Genomic DNA, 16,801 nt, shown 5'->3' with positions numbered 1-16,801 from the left:
TATCGATGGTTTTAAAATTAATCTTGAAGTGAGTACCGTTTTTGGGTCTTGAAATATCACATCACCATAACTGTCTACCTCGGCTACCTCGAAAAAAGTCTAATTTTCGATTATTTTTTGCAACAACGAAGGCACTTTCCTCACCAGAAGGTTTAGTAAGACATACTCAGACTCGTTTCGAGTAACCTTTGCTGGTTCCGCTTCTCCTTGACTACGTTATGAAGAATAAATTGAGGCTACCGGTGCGACTCTTCGTGCCTCTTCGTGCGACTCTTCGTGACACGTTGACGAATTCCCGTTCTCGTGGTGTGAATCCGGACCGCCTTTCATTGATTCAAAAGTAGCATTTCTTTATGGTTCTAAAATGTTATGATCAAAGAAAAGAGAAAAATACAGCCAAAGGGGAAATCATTAATAAATGTCACCTTGGAACTCTTAAATTTCTGACCTCCATTACCAAGTCTTTCTCAATAACATAATACTCCCTTTAATGCTGTGAGCTCACCAGCTCCGTTCTAGGCGGCCATGTTTTCGGTGCTAACATCTCGAGGTTTTGTGCTGAGATGTATGCGGTTTTAAACCCGTTTTGTATCGTATTGGCAGTTCTGTCAACTCAAATGTTTCTCAAACTTCCAAAGTTTTGAACCCTGAGATGTTGGCACCATCCGAGCCCATACAGAGAGATAGGCGGTAGCAGGAACCTAGAGATCAGATCTTCGGCAATTCCGGATTCAGAGTTTTCAAGCAAATGAAGAACAAAATTATATATTATATTACTAGACACGCAAAATTTCACTCTCTTTTCAGCCAGAGCGAACCAAGTACATACTAACTATTAACAAAATATCATACAACACATTAGTATTTTGTAACAGCTCTTGACTAATTTCGTAAATAGTACATATATTGACTCATTGTTTCTGTTTTTGACAATTGAGTATCATAATAAATTAATTAAACTGTCTTAAAAAATGCCTCGCACTTGGTTCGTTATGGTTGGATGCAATTTTGAAAAATGCAGATCGTTCCTCTTAACACGGTTCTAAACTTCAGGGCAGCCCTTTGGCCGTCTTACTTAACAGATCCAAACGACAACTGTTTCCAAGAGCTGAGAGAAATAGAAAAATCTGATAAATATTCGGATAAATAGGAAAAACAATGTTTTTGGAGAAAACGATTACTATCCTCCGATGTCATAATGTTAGTTAATGGTTTATAATTAGTTTATAATTTTTGTTTTGGAGCCGAATGACACGGTCAACTCATCGTTGATAGATTATCAGTTTCTGCATCCAGTGGTGTAAAAAACTCAATTTTGAAAAAAAATGGTGCTTGGTTCGTTTTCGCAGGACCCCGACTAAATGAATGACTTATTTGTGATTTTTTTTCAATCGATCATTTACTTTTCGTGATTTTAATTATTGTTTCCGGGTCGAAAGTTACGCGTTGAGAGTTCTTCGGCGAAAAACTGAAAATAAATATTTGTTTCGATTTGCGAGTTGCTTTTCTTCTTTGCCGTCACCATACAATAGATTCGGTTCGGACTTTCTGATGTCGTTCTGCGTCTTCTGAGATGATTCGTTCTTCGTTCGAGATGTGATTTTGCTAAGAGATACGGAAAAACTAGTTAGAAATTCAAGGAGTTCAGCATTTCAGTTCAGTGTTATAGACAGCGAGCAATCAATAGAACATGCTTATACTTAGAACTAATTTGAAAATCTACTTGAATTTCTTAGCGAAACGTTCGTGCTCCTCACTCAGTGAAAGTATTCATTTCTCGGCCCTTGTGATTAACTATTCGAATCGAAGAGTTTTGTTATTAAATTTCATTAATGTTTGTTCTCGCCGGTTCTTTGTGAAAAATATGTTCGTGTCTTGGACATCACTCTTCTTAATTTTTTTTGCGACCCGCGACTCCATGACTATGACGTATTTGTGGCCCCTATGAATAAAGGTTGAGTATCGCTGGTCTACGGCTTATCGGCGTATACCAGAAAATTCACTACGCAAAAAATATTACGCGAAATTACTCGTTCGCCAAACGTTTCTTTCAATAAATCAATTGTGGTACACGCGATGTGGCATGTTGCATATTCCACGTTTCTAAATTAAGGGTACTTGATTATGGTACAGGTCGGACTCGATTATCTGGAGACTCGATTATCCGGAGATTCTATTATCCGGGATTCGATTATCCGGAAATTTAGACTCGATTATCCGGAGTATTTTATTTTTGATTTTCGGAAATTCTGAATAATTTGTATAATAATTTCATATTGAATAGCCAATATGAGTATCAAATGAGAGGGATTGACTAGTAGAACACAGTTATCTATGAAAAATGCAAATCCAAGATGGCAGTCACTATAAAATGGCGGATAACATATTTTCTCAAAACCCCATCAAAATGGGTATCAAATGATAGGTCTTGACTAGTAGAACACAGTTATTCATGAAAAATGCAAATTCAAATTGAATTCATTTGATACCCATATTGATGAAGTTTTGAGAAAACTTTAATTTCTATTAATGTGGTACAGCGCTACAGACAAAGTTACAAAGTTACAAAGTCACAAAAATACAAACATGTCCAAACTAGATGAAACCGTTCAATAAATAAGTGCAAATCGTACGTTTACGTTTACCGAGATAAAATTCTTTTTTTTATGATTCGATTATCCGGAGTGAAAAAAAAAAACAATACTCCGGATAATCGAGTCCGACCTGTATATCGTTTTCGAGCAAATACGAACCAATGAGTCCAGCGGTCCATAAAGCGCCTTAAATTGTAACCTAGTATTTAATAATATGACATTTCAAATATGACAATTTTTAATATTGACGTATCAATTTAATCAAAAATTTGCTCAATCGCTGAATAAAATTTTCATGTGGAATTCGTTGATAAATTTCTTGAACTGAACCATTGTTTTCTTTGAAAGAATCGCACAATTTTTCAGATGTTGATCGGATGTCAGACATGAAATATTTAGTATCCGGAATCACTGTTTATTTTATAGCAGCGGTTGTAGTAGACATATCTGAAATGTTCTGACAACAAATTGTTTGAAAAACCTGTATCTTTCGATAGTGGAAATTTCACGTTTGTTCGTTTTATTTTGAAAAGGTTGTGCAGGAAGCAAGCCGAGAGAAGAAATTTGATTTTGGACACCCACATTGAAAATCCAGCGTGGTCAGGTACTAAAATCGCTGAAGGAGGTTGAATCGACCGTGATATGATGAACTTACGATCGGAAGTTGAGGTTGAAGATATTGAGAATAATTAAGACAAACTCAGGACTCTTGGATTGCGACATCGTTAAAAACACAACTCTCACCAAAATACCGTACGGAGAATCCGTATGCAAGAGGCTGATGGCCAAAAACGCGCTCGGAAATTGCACAAGGTTTTGACAAAGTACGAAGGACGCATCATTGAATGATGAAACGTACGTGAAGATGAATTTTGGACAGCTCCCAGGCATGAACTTCCATAAGACCATTGCCAGAGGAGATATCCCCAGCATATTTAACACATTGCGGACCGCTCACGAGATTTCTCGTGTTTCGCGTTCCGTCTGTTACTGATGGATCACGAAATAACCAGTGTTTTCTACACTTGAAGGTTAAATCCTTGGTTTCCCAAGAATCTAACAAGGCCTACCGATGCCTCGCCTTCATCTCATCCACATCGAAGGAAACGATCTCATTCGTGGAATCCGAACAAATTAAGCGTTCAGGTTTGCCCCAAAACGTGCGGTGGACAGAAAACCAAGGTTCTCGTTACAAACAGGACAACAGGACTCGAATATGTATAGGGAAGGGTGCTTGCAGAAATGTCTCCTTCCTTTTATTAAGGCTCACAAAGTTCCGGTGAAGTTTTGGTCAGATTTGGCAAGTTGACACTACAGTCGAGAGTTGCATCAGTGGTACTGTGACAATGGGGTCGATAACATTGCAAAATACCTCAATCCTCCCAATTGCCCCCGGTTCCGCCCAATCGAAAAATAGTTGACAATTGTCAGGCGGAAATTGAAGAAGAGTGCTAAAGTGACTCGGGATGCTGTAGACATAAAGAGATTGTGGAATAAAAGTGCCACTGAGGTTGACCAACAGAGTGTCCAGATTTTGATTTCAGCTATTTACCATATTTATGTTGTAGCGGAAAAAACTGTTTTTTATGTAGAGTTTCAAAGAAAAAAAAATGAATTCTTCATCAAACATACCATTTATTTTATTGAAAACATTGCATTATCTTAAATAGTACGTATGCAGTGAAAAACTTATCGACTTTTTGCATTTTTTAAATTTTCTGCCGACGCATTAATATCATGGTTTTGTTACATAAAAATGTCTCCCAAATGTTCCGGATCATAATTCGAACAACATCATATTTCGGACACAATGTTCTAATATCTTCAAATGCTTAATGCACTGATGATATAACTATAAACTTAATATCACGATTGCTTCTTTAGAGTAATCCCTTGGTTTCACTATCATTTCATATGAGAACTACATTTGAAATATGACAACACTACTCATTATTGTTTGTGTTTGACGTTTGTTCAGCGTGAGCACGTTGGATTTACCCGTTCATCAATATTTAAATTTCTCCCGTGTTTCATCAGTTCTCATCATCGTTAACAGTTTACTGTGATTGCTTGGTAAGTGTTTCGCAGTTGACTATAAAATATATCAAGTGTAATGTAATTTTCATTCAAAAAATTACAAAATAAAATGTCCGAAATTTGAATTTAATCTGTCCGAAATTTGTTTTTTTTAAAATAGTGTCCGAAATTTGATTCTTATTCGTTTCATTTGAAAAGCGTTTTATTCGATGATTGTTTAATGTTAGCAATCAAATAGGTACTAAAGTAGAAAGCTTAAAAGCATATTGAACTAATTTGTTAAAAATATCAACCAAATAATGCCTGTGCAAAAAGTTTAGATCTGTTTTCTGCATCATATGCCTTAAGCGTTCGAAATATGATTCAGAACGGTACATTTTTTAATATTTTTTTAAAAGGAGTATGCCAGATACCCTTTGAAATTTTTGGTTAAGTAAAATATTTAAATAATATTCCAAGTGCAGCGAAAAAAATATGTTTTGTTGGTGGCAAGATAGTTGCCACGGTCGTATAAAGGGTTAAAACACCATTATTTTTTTCAAGTTTCTCTTTGTATATTCATACAAGTGTGTACTGATTAGAGGTGGAAACTACCGATGAATGAGGCATACTTTCCAGCTAGGTTCACGAATCTCAAGTTTAACACGCATAACAGAAATGATTGATCAAATTACGCGATTGGTTTGGGTTTTCCGTCAAAAAATATAAGACTGTACTCTTCAATTGAGTTAATAGGCGGGTTTTCCATACGACAGATAACCTATTGTTATCAATCTTGTCCCGAGTTATCTTCTTCTCGCATCACTGGCAACGCCGTCCGATATAAATATGTCCCCCGAGTGGTACTCTAAATCAGTACTCATCTGTAAATCATAGTGAATATACAATGAACATTCTGCTTTTGATTTGCTTGCTATCGGCAAGCGCCTGCTTCTGCAAGCCCTCGGATGGGTTTCCATATGAGGCTGAAGATTATTCCTACGTTCAAGCTGTCGATGGTTTGTTGAAGGATGAGCGTTTAGAGGACAGTTATGCTAAGTCAGAGGAGCAATTCGTGGCTGATCCGCAGGTTTGAATTTATTTATAAGTCGTTTTCGATTACTTTAAAATTACTTTAATTTTTCATTTTACAGAATTCCGGAGATCTCAAAAATTTGCTGCCATCGAGCTCAGAAAGCCTGGATCTAAGACAAGCTGAAGAACAAAGCGGAGATTGGGGAACACAAGAGAATTGCCGCAAGGAGATGAGCGGTCTTTAATAGTACAGCGCCCTCCCTCAGCTGAACACAGAACAGAAGAACAGGGTTCATCTCAAAGTCCCCATGGACAAGATCAGCGTCCGCCAGAAGGACCATTTCAAGGAGGACCATAAGCCCAAGATGCTTGAGTGGAGATTGCTACAAATACTGTAGATATTAACTTCAACATTAACTTGTAAACAATCAAAATAGCTCCTACAGCAAAAAGATAAGTGAGAATAAAGAAAATTTTTCATTAATAATTTTTTTTCCATAAGTCTATTAAGGGGGTATGCTAGTGTAGAGACACGAATTTCGGACGTTTTTTCGAGCTCCGTGAAAATAAAACAAAGAATATTCTTACTATACATTATATCATTATTTGATTATCTATCTTCTAACAATAAAACAAAAATTGAACGGAGAAAAAATATTCATAACTGGAACAGTTACAAGCTGATGAAGTGAGAGGGTTAAAAAAAAAGTTGTGCCATGGCGTACACGATTCCAGCCCTTCGGATTATCTGAAACAAAAAAATCGAACAGATTCTGAATCAGTAAAGATGCCGGTATCGCATGAACCTCGGACAAATCAAAAACATATTTTTTGACATAATGGCGGCCGTTTGAAAAACAAAATGCGGTTTGAAACGATTATATTATTTTTAGGGGTTCATGCGATAGAGAGATGCCTGCAGATTGTATTCATATAAATTCGACATGAATCGGTTCAGTAGAACTTGAGATATCGTATATGCCAGTTTGAGAAAACTTGTTTCGAGATACACGCGTTTGAAGTTTATTGTTATTGCCGTATCAGGTAAGATACCAATGCCTAAACTACAGAAGTATGAAGGAAAAACATTTTGATTTTTTTTTTCAAATTCCTAGACTAGAATACTGCCCTAATAGTTGGGTTCAGAGAAGGCCTCATATCCGGAAGTGCAGTAAGTGTGGAAATAATTATGATGATTAGCGTCAACAATTAGTCTTTGTTCCGATACACTTCGAATTTCCAACACATAATGATAGTTATTCGAATCACTCAAATTCCTTTTACCAAATCTCAGAATCGACTTACAAAAATTATAATGGTTTTTAATTCCTCTAGTTTAGTTGGATTTAGGTTTCTTATCATTCTCAGCTGTAGCCGAGCCGGATTATATCATGTATACAAGTGATCTGCAACGAATAGAATCACCCCCATTTATAAACTTTTTCATAGCTGAATAATTAGAAATATTTGAATGATGTAATCTTTCAAATGAATGTTCATATCAAGCGTTATTGAATAGCATTGAATAATTCCAATTTGATCCGCAATTTTTGAAGTTCTATGCAAATTTGGTAATTTTTGGTTAAAACAGGTATGAAATGAGAAAAAAATCCACTGGAAAATTTCGCAATATCTTGTTACAAAACCTTGACGCACCCTGTGTTACAAGTATTGCATTATGTCAGAATTATTTAAACGCGCCATTTACGTTCGATTCAAATTGTGCTTCAGTTGCTTTTCATTGAAAAGAGTGTTGAAACCAAGTCTATGAGTCGTAAAAAACTGTAAGGAACTGTAAGGCTGTCACCGATCTGTTTTTCTATAGGAAGTTTACAGTCTAACTACGAAAAGTGCAAAATTTCAAAACTGTGGCAGGTAGCATACCGTTCTGAATCATATTTCGGACGCTTAAGGCATATGATGCAGAAAACAGATCTAAACTTTTTGCACAGGCATTATTTGGTTGATATTTTTAACAAATTAGTTCAATATGCTTTTAAGCATTCTACTTTGGTACCTATTTGATTGATAATATTAAAAAATAGTTTTTTTTTCTTAATTTTCAACAAAAATTTATAATTCCAAAACCTACAAAATTTTGGTCAAAGAATGAAATGTAGGAAATTGTTCAAATTTTCATGTAAAAAATACATAAATTGTAATTTTATTTTAAAAAAAATATTTTGGAGATTAAAATTAATTTTTGTCAAAAATGTTTTTTTATTTCTGATAAAAATTACCTAAAGTAACAGTGTACTTCTTCCAATGAATGGGAGACTTGTTGGTAGTTGTATGGAATATTCATATATTAATGTTCATGAGAAAAACAAATTTAAAAATTTTCAAAATGTTTTTGTAGAATGATTTTTTTAAATAGAGTTATTTTTTAATGAACGCTTGAACATTTTCTATATTTCATTGTCTGACCAAAAGTTTGTAGTTCTTATAGTTTTTGAGTTGAAATTATTTTGAAAGTTATTTAAGTTATTAAGTTATTTTTTTATTTCTCGAAAAAATTACTTAAAAGCTTTAAGACCTACAAAATTTTAGTTGTAGAATGAAATATAGAAAGTAATCAAATCTTTCATAAAGAATACAGGACAAGATTATAAAAATTGCGCTGGAGAAAAATTATTTAAAAAAATTAAATCCATTTTTCTAAAAAATATATCTGTTTTTAAATTATGAACGAAAATTAAACAACTACCGACAAGACTCCCAGACATCGGAAAAAGGGTACTGTTACAAGGCAAAAGTTTTTTAACAAGTAAGCGGTCATTTTTTGTATTCAATCAACAGTATGAAGGGAAACATCATAAGAAAGGTTGGCTTCAAATTCTAGATGGATTTCGTCAACCTTATCTACTAATTCTACCCAAAACAGCATCACAATAAAAGTAATATGAGCTATGTTTCTGAGTTCTTTGTTGTGCTTCGATATAACGTACAATTCGATACAACGTACAATTTGGAAAGTAAATTGTACGTTATATCGAAGTTTCCCTGTACTAACATAATAACTTATAAGTACCGTCGATGGAGGTGAGAATGGGTCAAAAAGGTAGTTTTCGAACTTTTTGTTGAATAACTTAAGTAGATAGGGTAAATTATCTTGGTTTGTCCAGTCGAAAATATGATCATGGTTTGCCCACTTTTTTGAATGCTCTAATTCAGCGCTCCTGTGTCAAATAAGGCCTTCGAATGTTTCGAAACATATAAATGAAATTGTCTTTTACATGATTTATAGTAGTTTGATAGTATATTTTTACGAAATCAAATGTTTTAAAGGATTATAAAATACACCTTCTATTTGTGTCAATGCGCCCCTCATTCGAGCTAACTTTTAATCGATCACCAGATGATTATTTGGCACGTATTCAGACCTTTTCTGGATTACAACACTTATAAATATTGTAAACATCATGCTTGTTACCATTTGTATCGGATTTACATAGCTAAACCATTAAATTAACGCATTTTTATTTTTTCAATTCTGATCATGAGTTGACCAATTCAATAATGTTGTTTTGTCCACATGATTTCTATGTCAACCGCTTGGCGCGCTGCAGTTTGTTTATGTTTGTTTATGGTGTGCTTCGCGCATAGCAGAAGTATGGTTTTTCTGTGTTGATTGTGTTGAGGTGAACACTTCTAAAATGCCCAAGAAAAGGCAATATTCTGAAGAAAGCCTAAATTATGAATGAATCAATATGATGACAGTTAACTCAAGCAATGATAAATGCAACATCTAATTGTGAATTCGAATGTTTTCATTCAAAAATGGAGATTTCTAAAACCGGACAAACCATGATAATTTTTTTGGGCAAACCATGATCAGAGGTGGTCAAACCATGATCATAATTCTTCTTTAAGGAAAATCGTTAAAAAACATAAAAATTTGAATAATTTCAACACCTTATGGTAGTATCAGCAACTAGAGACTTGGGGCTTTTCAACAAACCCAAACTCGTATCGATTATGTGTGATTTTCATAAAGAAAAATCGATTTGCATTTACTAGTTGCGTAAAAACACCCCAAATTGGACAAACCAAGATCATTTACCCTATATTCTCTGATGATGAACGAGTGTTTAGGGAGTTGTTGAATAATATCAATTTTTTACTGAACTGCGATTAAATGAAAGTTGACTTGGAAATATTGAGCTCGTTAAGTAATATTGAAAATATATTTTCATCAGTGTAACGCGTTTATTTTGCTTGTCGATGCTGCTGTCATTCATTTGACGGCAAACAAATTTACAACTGTGTTCATTCATATTCATTCTGTGCTATCTGAGCTTTTCTTAAAGCTCGAGTCATGAGAATTCATTCACATTTATTCATTGTCATTGAATTGTCAGGAATGTTGTGACTGTTCATTTTCAATATCCCGATAAGTGTATGATTTTCTCATTGAGTCAGTGCCTTGCTTATTCAGTTATTATTGAAGGACAACGCAAATCGGTGGCGCAAGCGGAAATGCCAACAAAAGAGCAAGATCTGCATGCACACTCACAGCTAAGGATTGCATAGGCTTGGACAGCGGGGAAGCATTCTGCAGAATCGATCCGAGTAGCAAATGCAAAATTCGTCAGCCAAAGCTGGATGTTGGCAATTTCACCCGCTAATGTTATAGCACAGCAGTTTGATCCGTTTGCAAAAGGAAGCTCGAAATGTTCGCATCGCGGTCGTGTCTTGGACACCACCATTTTATGTTCGTGTGTTCGGAATTCGAGTCAAAATTTAAACGTTTGAAATTTGAGTCAAGACGGTATTTTTTACATCGGAATTGGAGTCTTTTGAAGCATTTCTGATAAGTCGAATTGGAATCGCATATTCACTATGTAAAATGAAAGCATTTTAACTTGCATGCTTGAACAATTTAATTTATTGTCACTATTATGAGCAATCTGTACTTCGTTATCTTCCTCCACGAATTTCTCCGTTCGGTCAGTGTCCGGAGCGATGCTGATAGTGAATGAACTGGTATATTAATGTCAATGAATGGCAAAACTAGGGATATTTTCTTTTGCTCACATTCCGTGAACGCAGGACAGAACGAGAAAGAGAATGAACAAAATTGAATGAATCGTCTGTGAGGGGCTTGCTGTGATAGTGAGGTTCGGCGTTGGTTCATTTTCGGTATCCCGAATGCAATAGTATAATGATCGAATGTGGTCGGAAATTCAGCTGAAAAGATTGATGTGTTACAGATTTTTCCAAGTCCTGTGTCTGAACCATCGTTGACCGCAAAATTTTAATTAATTTCCACAAGATGCCAGCGAAACGTACACGATTAGAAACAGCTTCAAATTCACTTTATGATTTCGAGGCGATTCTTGGAAGTCCTACTTCATGATGAACTGTAACACATCCAATGCAATCTCATTAATGACATCATTACAATTAATTTCATTGGCCATCAAATATCTACTAAGTCCTGGTATCTCTAGCAAAAGCTGCCTTTCCGAAACTGCGTAGTTGCTAGTTTGTCAAATCGACTTTTTCAGTTCGCTGTGTTCGCTGGTACTCTTTTTTAGGCGATTTTGACCGTTCTTGTTGTTCCCGATGAAAATGACCAATGCACTCCAACATCCCTTCATCCATCGTTGGACCGGGTCCGGAAGATCTTTCGCCTGGTTTGCTCATTTTGTCTTATCTACCTATCTAGAAGTGTCTTAAGAATTTTCCTTTGGATTTAATAAAACCTTCTTAATGGCCATTTCGACTAGACTGCTTCTTTCGACAGCGAGAAGAATTACCAGTGCATTGGATCTGGTCACAACGTTACTCAGAGATGGGCCTTTAGTTTGCAAATATTTTGCGCTCCATGCGATACAACGCATCAGAAGTACAGATAACACAGAAGTATTAAATCATAAACTTCTTGTAGGAGGGACCGTGCACTAGATCCAGTATTTGAGTCGCAGTGTGATCACCCCATAAGTTGGTTTCACAGCAGTATAATGAGCGCTCCATCGAGTTTGCGACAATCTATTAACAACACACCTGTGTGACTGAGAAACATTTTTCTGCAAAACAGATTAAACAGCTTTGAGAATGTGACACACTGTAGATTCATAGCGAAATCATGTTGTCCTCATAAACCCAAAGAGTTGTCTAAAAACCCTATGGATACGGCTTTTTTGTATTGCTTTCTCAACAAAAACTGAACTCCTTGATTTGATCCTGACATGATTGGTGCGGTCGATAGCCTGCAGACGGGACTTCATGAAAACTAAACCCTGATTTTCTAGTTGTTGAAGGATGTCGTTATTCAAATCTGCAGCTTTTCCCAACCAAAACGAAAAAACTAGAAGTGGGTTATATCTGTGATATAACCGCAAGGTTAACGTAGGACTACCATTGGCATAGTAATCATTTGTTTGAAGATGCATCTAAATCAATTCCTAATAAACGGATGAATGGATATTTTGTTTACCCTTGGAATTGCCTTGCGTTCTGTTCAAATATTTACGAAATAGTATTCGTTTGTGGTTTTGATGTTCGACACTCAAATCATCAAGACAAGCTTATTCAATTCTCCGTACATCCGTACATTCGCATATCTTATTCGTGATATAAAAAATCAACAGGGGAACACCTAGTTAACTGCTCAAATGTGTGCGAAATCATATTCTACCCCTTGGGTACATTCACAAGCAAACGATTTCGCATGTCCGTTCATCACGACAGCAAAAGAGAAACGAACAGAAATACAATACACTAGGCTGAAAATTTGCCTGCAAATATTAGAACTTGCTGCGATATCTGCAGAACTACAGTGAATTTTGAAAAGGCCTATGAAAATTCGGTTTTTGGCACTTTTTTTGAATCGATGCGAAAAATTTCAATAATTTTTTATTTCGCAAAGTTACACTCACGTTCCCCGAAATTTTTTTTTCTATACGCGATATATATTTGCGGTATATAATTTCTTTTTTGGCCGATAAACCCGACGCGGACTAAGACACGTCAATCCTTATACTTACTGTTCAAATCCGTTGCTCCGTTCTCAAGATAAATCGTAAGGAACGGATACCAAATCATTTTTATTTATATAAATATATAACATTTTCTAAAGACTTTCAAATTTTCCAACGCTCTGATTGGTTTTCATAATTTTTTAGCATATAAGCCTGAAGCAGACTGAGACACACCAATCCTGATACTGACTGTTCAAATCCGTTGCTCCGTTCTTGAGTTAAATCGTGAGGAACGGACACCAACTCATTTGTATTTAAATAGACTAGCTGAATTTGCCTGTCTTTGTTTGAGAATCAAGTCCCCCTCCTTCATGAGCGGCTTTCCTAATACCCTCTCTCAAGGCACGATGTTCACTTAAGTTTTCCAAATTGGTCTTTTTTAGGTTAGAGGCAAATGAACTTAGGAAGTCTGAGAGTCTTAGAAAGCTTCTATGTTTCAAAACATCATCGTTATTACACCAATATATCCGAATACGCTCCTAAGTTCACAGAAGCTCTCTTCCGATAAAAAGTTCTTCATTCGCTTTGATTACTTATTTAATATAATAATATTTATAGATATTTATGATATCAATAATTTGCTTTTAAAGCATTTTTTGCGCTATGGAAAGTTTTCAGGTCAACAAAATAACAAACACCACTTATAATTTTCTTATCAAAATAGAGTAAAATAAAGTAATACCAGATGCGCCAACCAGAAGAGCCCGCGGGGCCACATTCGGCCCGTAGGCCGCTCGTTGGGTGTGGCTGGTGCAGACCAATGAATTTACATAGTCACACAAAAATATTACGCGAAAATATTCATTCGCCGAACGTTTATTTCAATAAATATATATGTTTACAATAAATATTTCAAAAAACACTGCATGTTGCACCGTTTTGTCGAAACTATAGTTCCTTTCCATTACGGGCACCTAATTGTGGTTGCGTAATCTGTTACTGTTACAATCTGGCCGTCATTGTTTTTGAAGGAAAACGAACCAATGATTACAACAGCCTATAAAGTTCACCAAACTGTAATCTTTTCTGGATGCAACAGTGTTTGAAGAATGATAGGAGAACGTTCTTAGGCCAATGTTCAGCCATAATTGACAATGTTGCATTCATTTAATCACAAAATGGGCTTGTTCGCTGAATATAATAAACCATGTTTTGACGTAGGCTTACGTCTTCCAGAGAGGGTGCAACATTCGAAAACAGGCCTTGTTTCTATTAAATAAAGTAAACGTAAATTTTTTTTTCTCTGCGAATGAATTCTGATAGGTTGTCCGATTACTAAACACAAACAAGTGACAGCTGTCAAAATGACGCTCATATCAAAAAATGTTGCCAACTTTATGTTCCCATATCTATTTTGGTGTATTCTCATAATTGTACATTGATTGAAGGTGGAAAATCTGCCCACGGCCGATGAGTTTTTAAAAAGGCTCTTTTTCCGTAAAAAATATATGACTATTTGCTCTTCAATCGTGTCAATAGGTGGGACAGCCCACTTCTTATTGTTATCAATCTTGTCCCGACTTATCTAACAACTCAGAAAATATAGACATATTTATATCGGGTGGCATCACTAACAACGCCGCCCGATATAAATATGTCCCTCGAGTGGTACTCCAAATCAGTACTCACCTGTAAATCACAGTGAATATACAATGAAGAGTCTGCTCTTGATTTGCTTACTATGGGCAAGTGTCTGCTTTGGCAAGCCCTTGGATGGGTTTGATCGCCCAAATGCGACTGGGAATTATTCCAACATTCAAGCTGTCGACGGTTTATTGAGAAATGAATCTTTCGACGAAGTAGTGCCAGATGAGCATTTAGAAGACAGTAATGCTAAGTCAGACATTGTGGTGCCAGATGATTTGGATAACGAGGAGGAATTCATGGCTGATTGGCAGGTTTGAATTTATTGAACAGTCGTTTTGGAGTGGATTTGATTAAAAATCCTTCAAACTCCATTTTACAGAATTCCGGAGATCTCGAAAATGAACTGCTTCCACCATCGGACTCGGAAAGTCAGGTTCTAAGGCAGGCTGAAGAAGAAAACGGTGATTGGAGAACACAAGGAGAATTACCGCAAGGAGAAGAGCGATCTTTAATAGTACAGCGTCCTTCCCCAGCTGAACACGGATCAGCAGAACAACAGGAAACACCTCAAAGTCACCATGGACAAGCATCGGAAGAAGATCCAGAAATTCAACGTCCACCACAAGGCCCATCTCAAGGTGGAGCAGGAGACCAACGTTCACTACAATGGGCATCGGAAGAAGATCCAGATGATCAACGTCCATCACAAGGACCATCTCAAGATGAAGCAGGAGACCAACGTCCACCGCAAAGGGCATCGGAAGAAGATCCAGAAGATCAACGTCCATCACAAGGACCATCTCAAGGAGGGATAGAAGACCAACGTCCACCACAAGGGTCACCTCAAGGAAAACAAGACTTATCCATTATTTTCTCAATAGCTGGTTTTAGTGATCAATATCCCTCGTTCACCTCAAGTAGGGCCAGAAGACCAACACCCACCACAAGAACCACCTCAAGGAAGACAAGTAGATCAACGTCCACCACAAAGACCGCCTCAAGGAAGCCAAGGAAACCAACGTCCACCACAAGGACCACCTCAAGGAAGCCATGGAAACCAACGTCAGCCACAAGAACTACCTCAAAGAGGACAAGGAGACCAACATCCATCACAAGATCCGCCACAAGGAGGTCAAGGAGACCAACGTCCATCACAAGGATTACCTCAAGAAGGACAAGGAAACCAACGACCAACACAAGGACCATCTGACCAGCGTTCACCACAAGGTGGACCGTCCCAAAGACCTCCTCGAGGCGGATCTGGAGACTAAAGTCCATCGCAAGGACCATTTCAAGGAGGACCAGAGGCCCAAGATGCTCGAGAGGAAATTTCTTAAAATACTGGGTTATTAACTTGTAAACTTGTAACTTGTAAAAATTACAACTCACTTTCAAAAATAGCTCCTACAGCAAAAAGATATGTGAGAATAAAGAAATTCATTCATTATTTTGATGTTACGAGTTTTTTCTTCCATAAGGCTTCCATAAGGAGTTCAAAAAAGGCCCCATATCCGGAAGTATAGTAAGTGTTAAAATGATTATGATGTTTACCATCACTGATTGTTTTTTTTTTAACATATTTTTTCGTTATTTCAAAGCTTGTTTATGTGGCAATTTCGATTAGAGGCGAATGAACTGGAAAGTTTAAGGCCTCTTTAAAACAAAAAAGGTCAAAGGCAATTTCGATAATAAGTCTTTGTTCTGAAGGACTTTGAATTTCCAACACATAATGATAGTTTGCCAAATCTCAGAATCGATTTAAGAGAATGAATAATAAAAAATAATTTTTTTATTTCTCTCGTTTTGTTTGATTTAGGTTGCTTACTATTCTCAGCTGTAACCGAGCCGAATTATATCGTGTATACCCGCAACGAAAAAAATCACATGTGTTCTCATTTTTGTATTTTCTGAGTTGACCCATTTTTTTTTGTATTAATTGTTCAACCGATTGTCACATATTTTAAACAATTAGTATTTTCCTGTTATTTTGGTATGCAAAAAAAAAAAGAAATGTTGAGAGAGCAGAGAGAGCAAGAACAAGAACTTCGTTTTACAAGTTAGTGAAGCGTCAAAGATAATAAGTTTCGAATGGAAATTATGAATGAAAATCAACTTCTCCGTATCAAATTAGTGTTCAATATGAATGAAAAACTTTAGTTTTTTCATGTGATAAATTTTAGTGGGAATACCGGAAAATAGGTAGGAAATAGGCAAATTTAGGACAAGAAAGACGTGCCTCAAGTAAATGAATAACGCCAAGTAAAAATTTTCATTCAGATTTTAGTTATTTAAAACTGCCTTCGAGACTTGTGAAAAATTAATTTCGTATCCAGATATACCATACCGTTGTTATCGCGGATACCCTTCATTTCGTTTTCACCGTTGTGTATACGGGAATAAGTCCGTATAATTCAACTCTGATATCGTTAAATACTAACAGTACTGAAATGTTGATAAAATTATACATTCTCAAATTATAACATAGTTTTTTTTTTGCAAGTATCATACATACATGCAAAAAAAGTGTATGTTTATTCAGGTAACAACATGATTTTGAATATTTTTTCTTCTGCCTTGATTGTT

General features: G+C 36.1%; 2 protein-coding genes across 2 annotated transcripts; both read left to right on the top strand.

Annotated features, from left to right (window-relative positions):
- Positions 1 to 5,479: 5,479 nt before the first annotated feature.
- Positions 5,480 to 6,132, top strand: LOC129771458 (uncharacterized). Its single transcript, XM_055775115.1, has 2 exons — positions 5,480 to 5,700; positions 5,765 to 6,132. Exons 1-2 carry the CDS (start codon positions 5,518 to 5,520, stop codon positions 5,888 to 5,890), a joined length of 309 nt encoding a protein of 102 aa, XP_055631090.1. The 5' UTR covers positions 5,480 to 5,517; the 3' UTR covers positions 5,891 to 6,132.
- Positions 6,133 to 14,262: 8,130 nt separating this feature from the next.
- Positions 14,263 to 15,671, top strand: LOC129769805 (proline-rich protein 2-like). The gene is made up of 2 exons (XM_055772281.1): positions 14,263 to 14,529; positions 14,598 to 15,671. The coding sequence occupies exons 1-2, from the start codon at positions 14,284 to 14,286 to the stop codon at positions 15,426 to 15,428; spliced, it is 1,077 nt and encodes a 358-aa protein (XP_055628256.1). The 5' UTR covers positions 14,263 to 14,283; the 3' UTR covers positions 15,429 to 15,671.
- The last annotated feature ends 1,130 nt before the right edge of the window (positions 15,672 to 16,801 follow it).

The sequence above is a fragment of the Toxorhynchites rutilus genome, chromosome 2 (assembly GCF_029784135.1).
Source record: "Toxorhynchites rutilus septentrionalis strain SRP chromosome 2, ASM2978413v1, whole genome shotgun sequence".
In the NCBI taxonomy this organism is placed as follows: Eukaryota; Metazoa; Arthropoda; class Insecta; order Diptera; family Culicidae; genus Toxorhynchites; species Toxorhynchites rutilus.
This window is presented reverse-complemented; position numbering and strand designations above follow the sequence as displayed.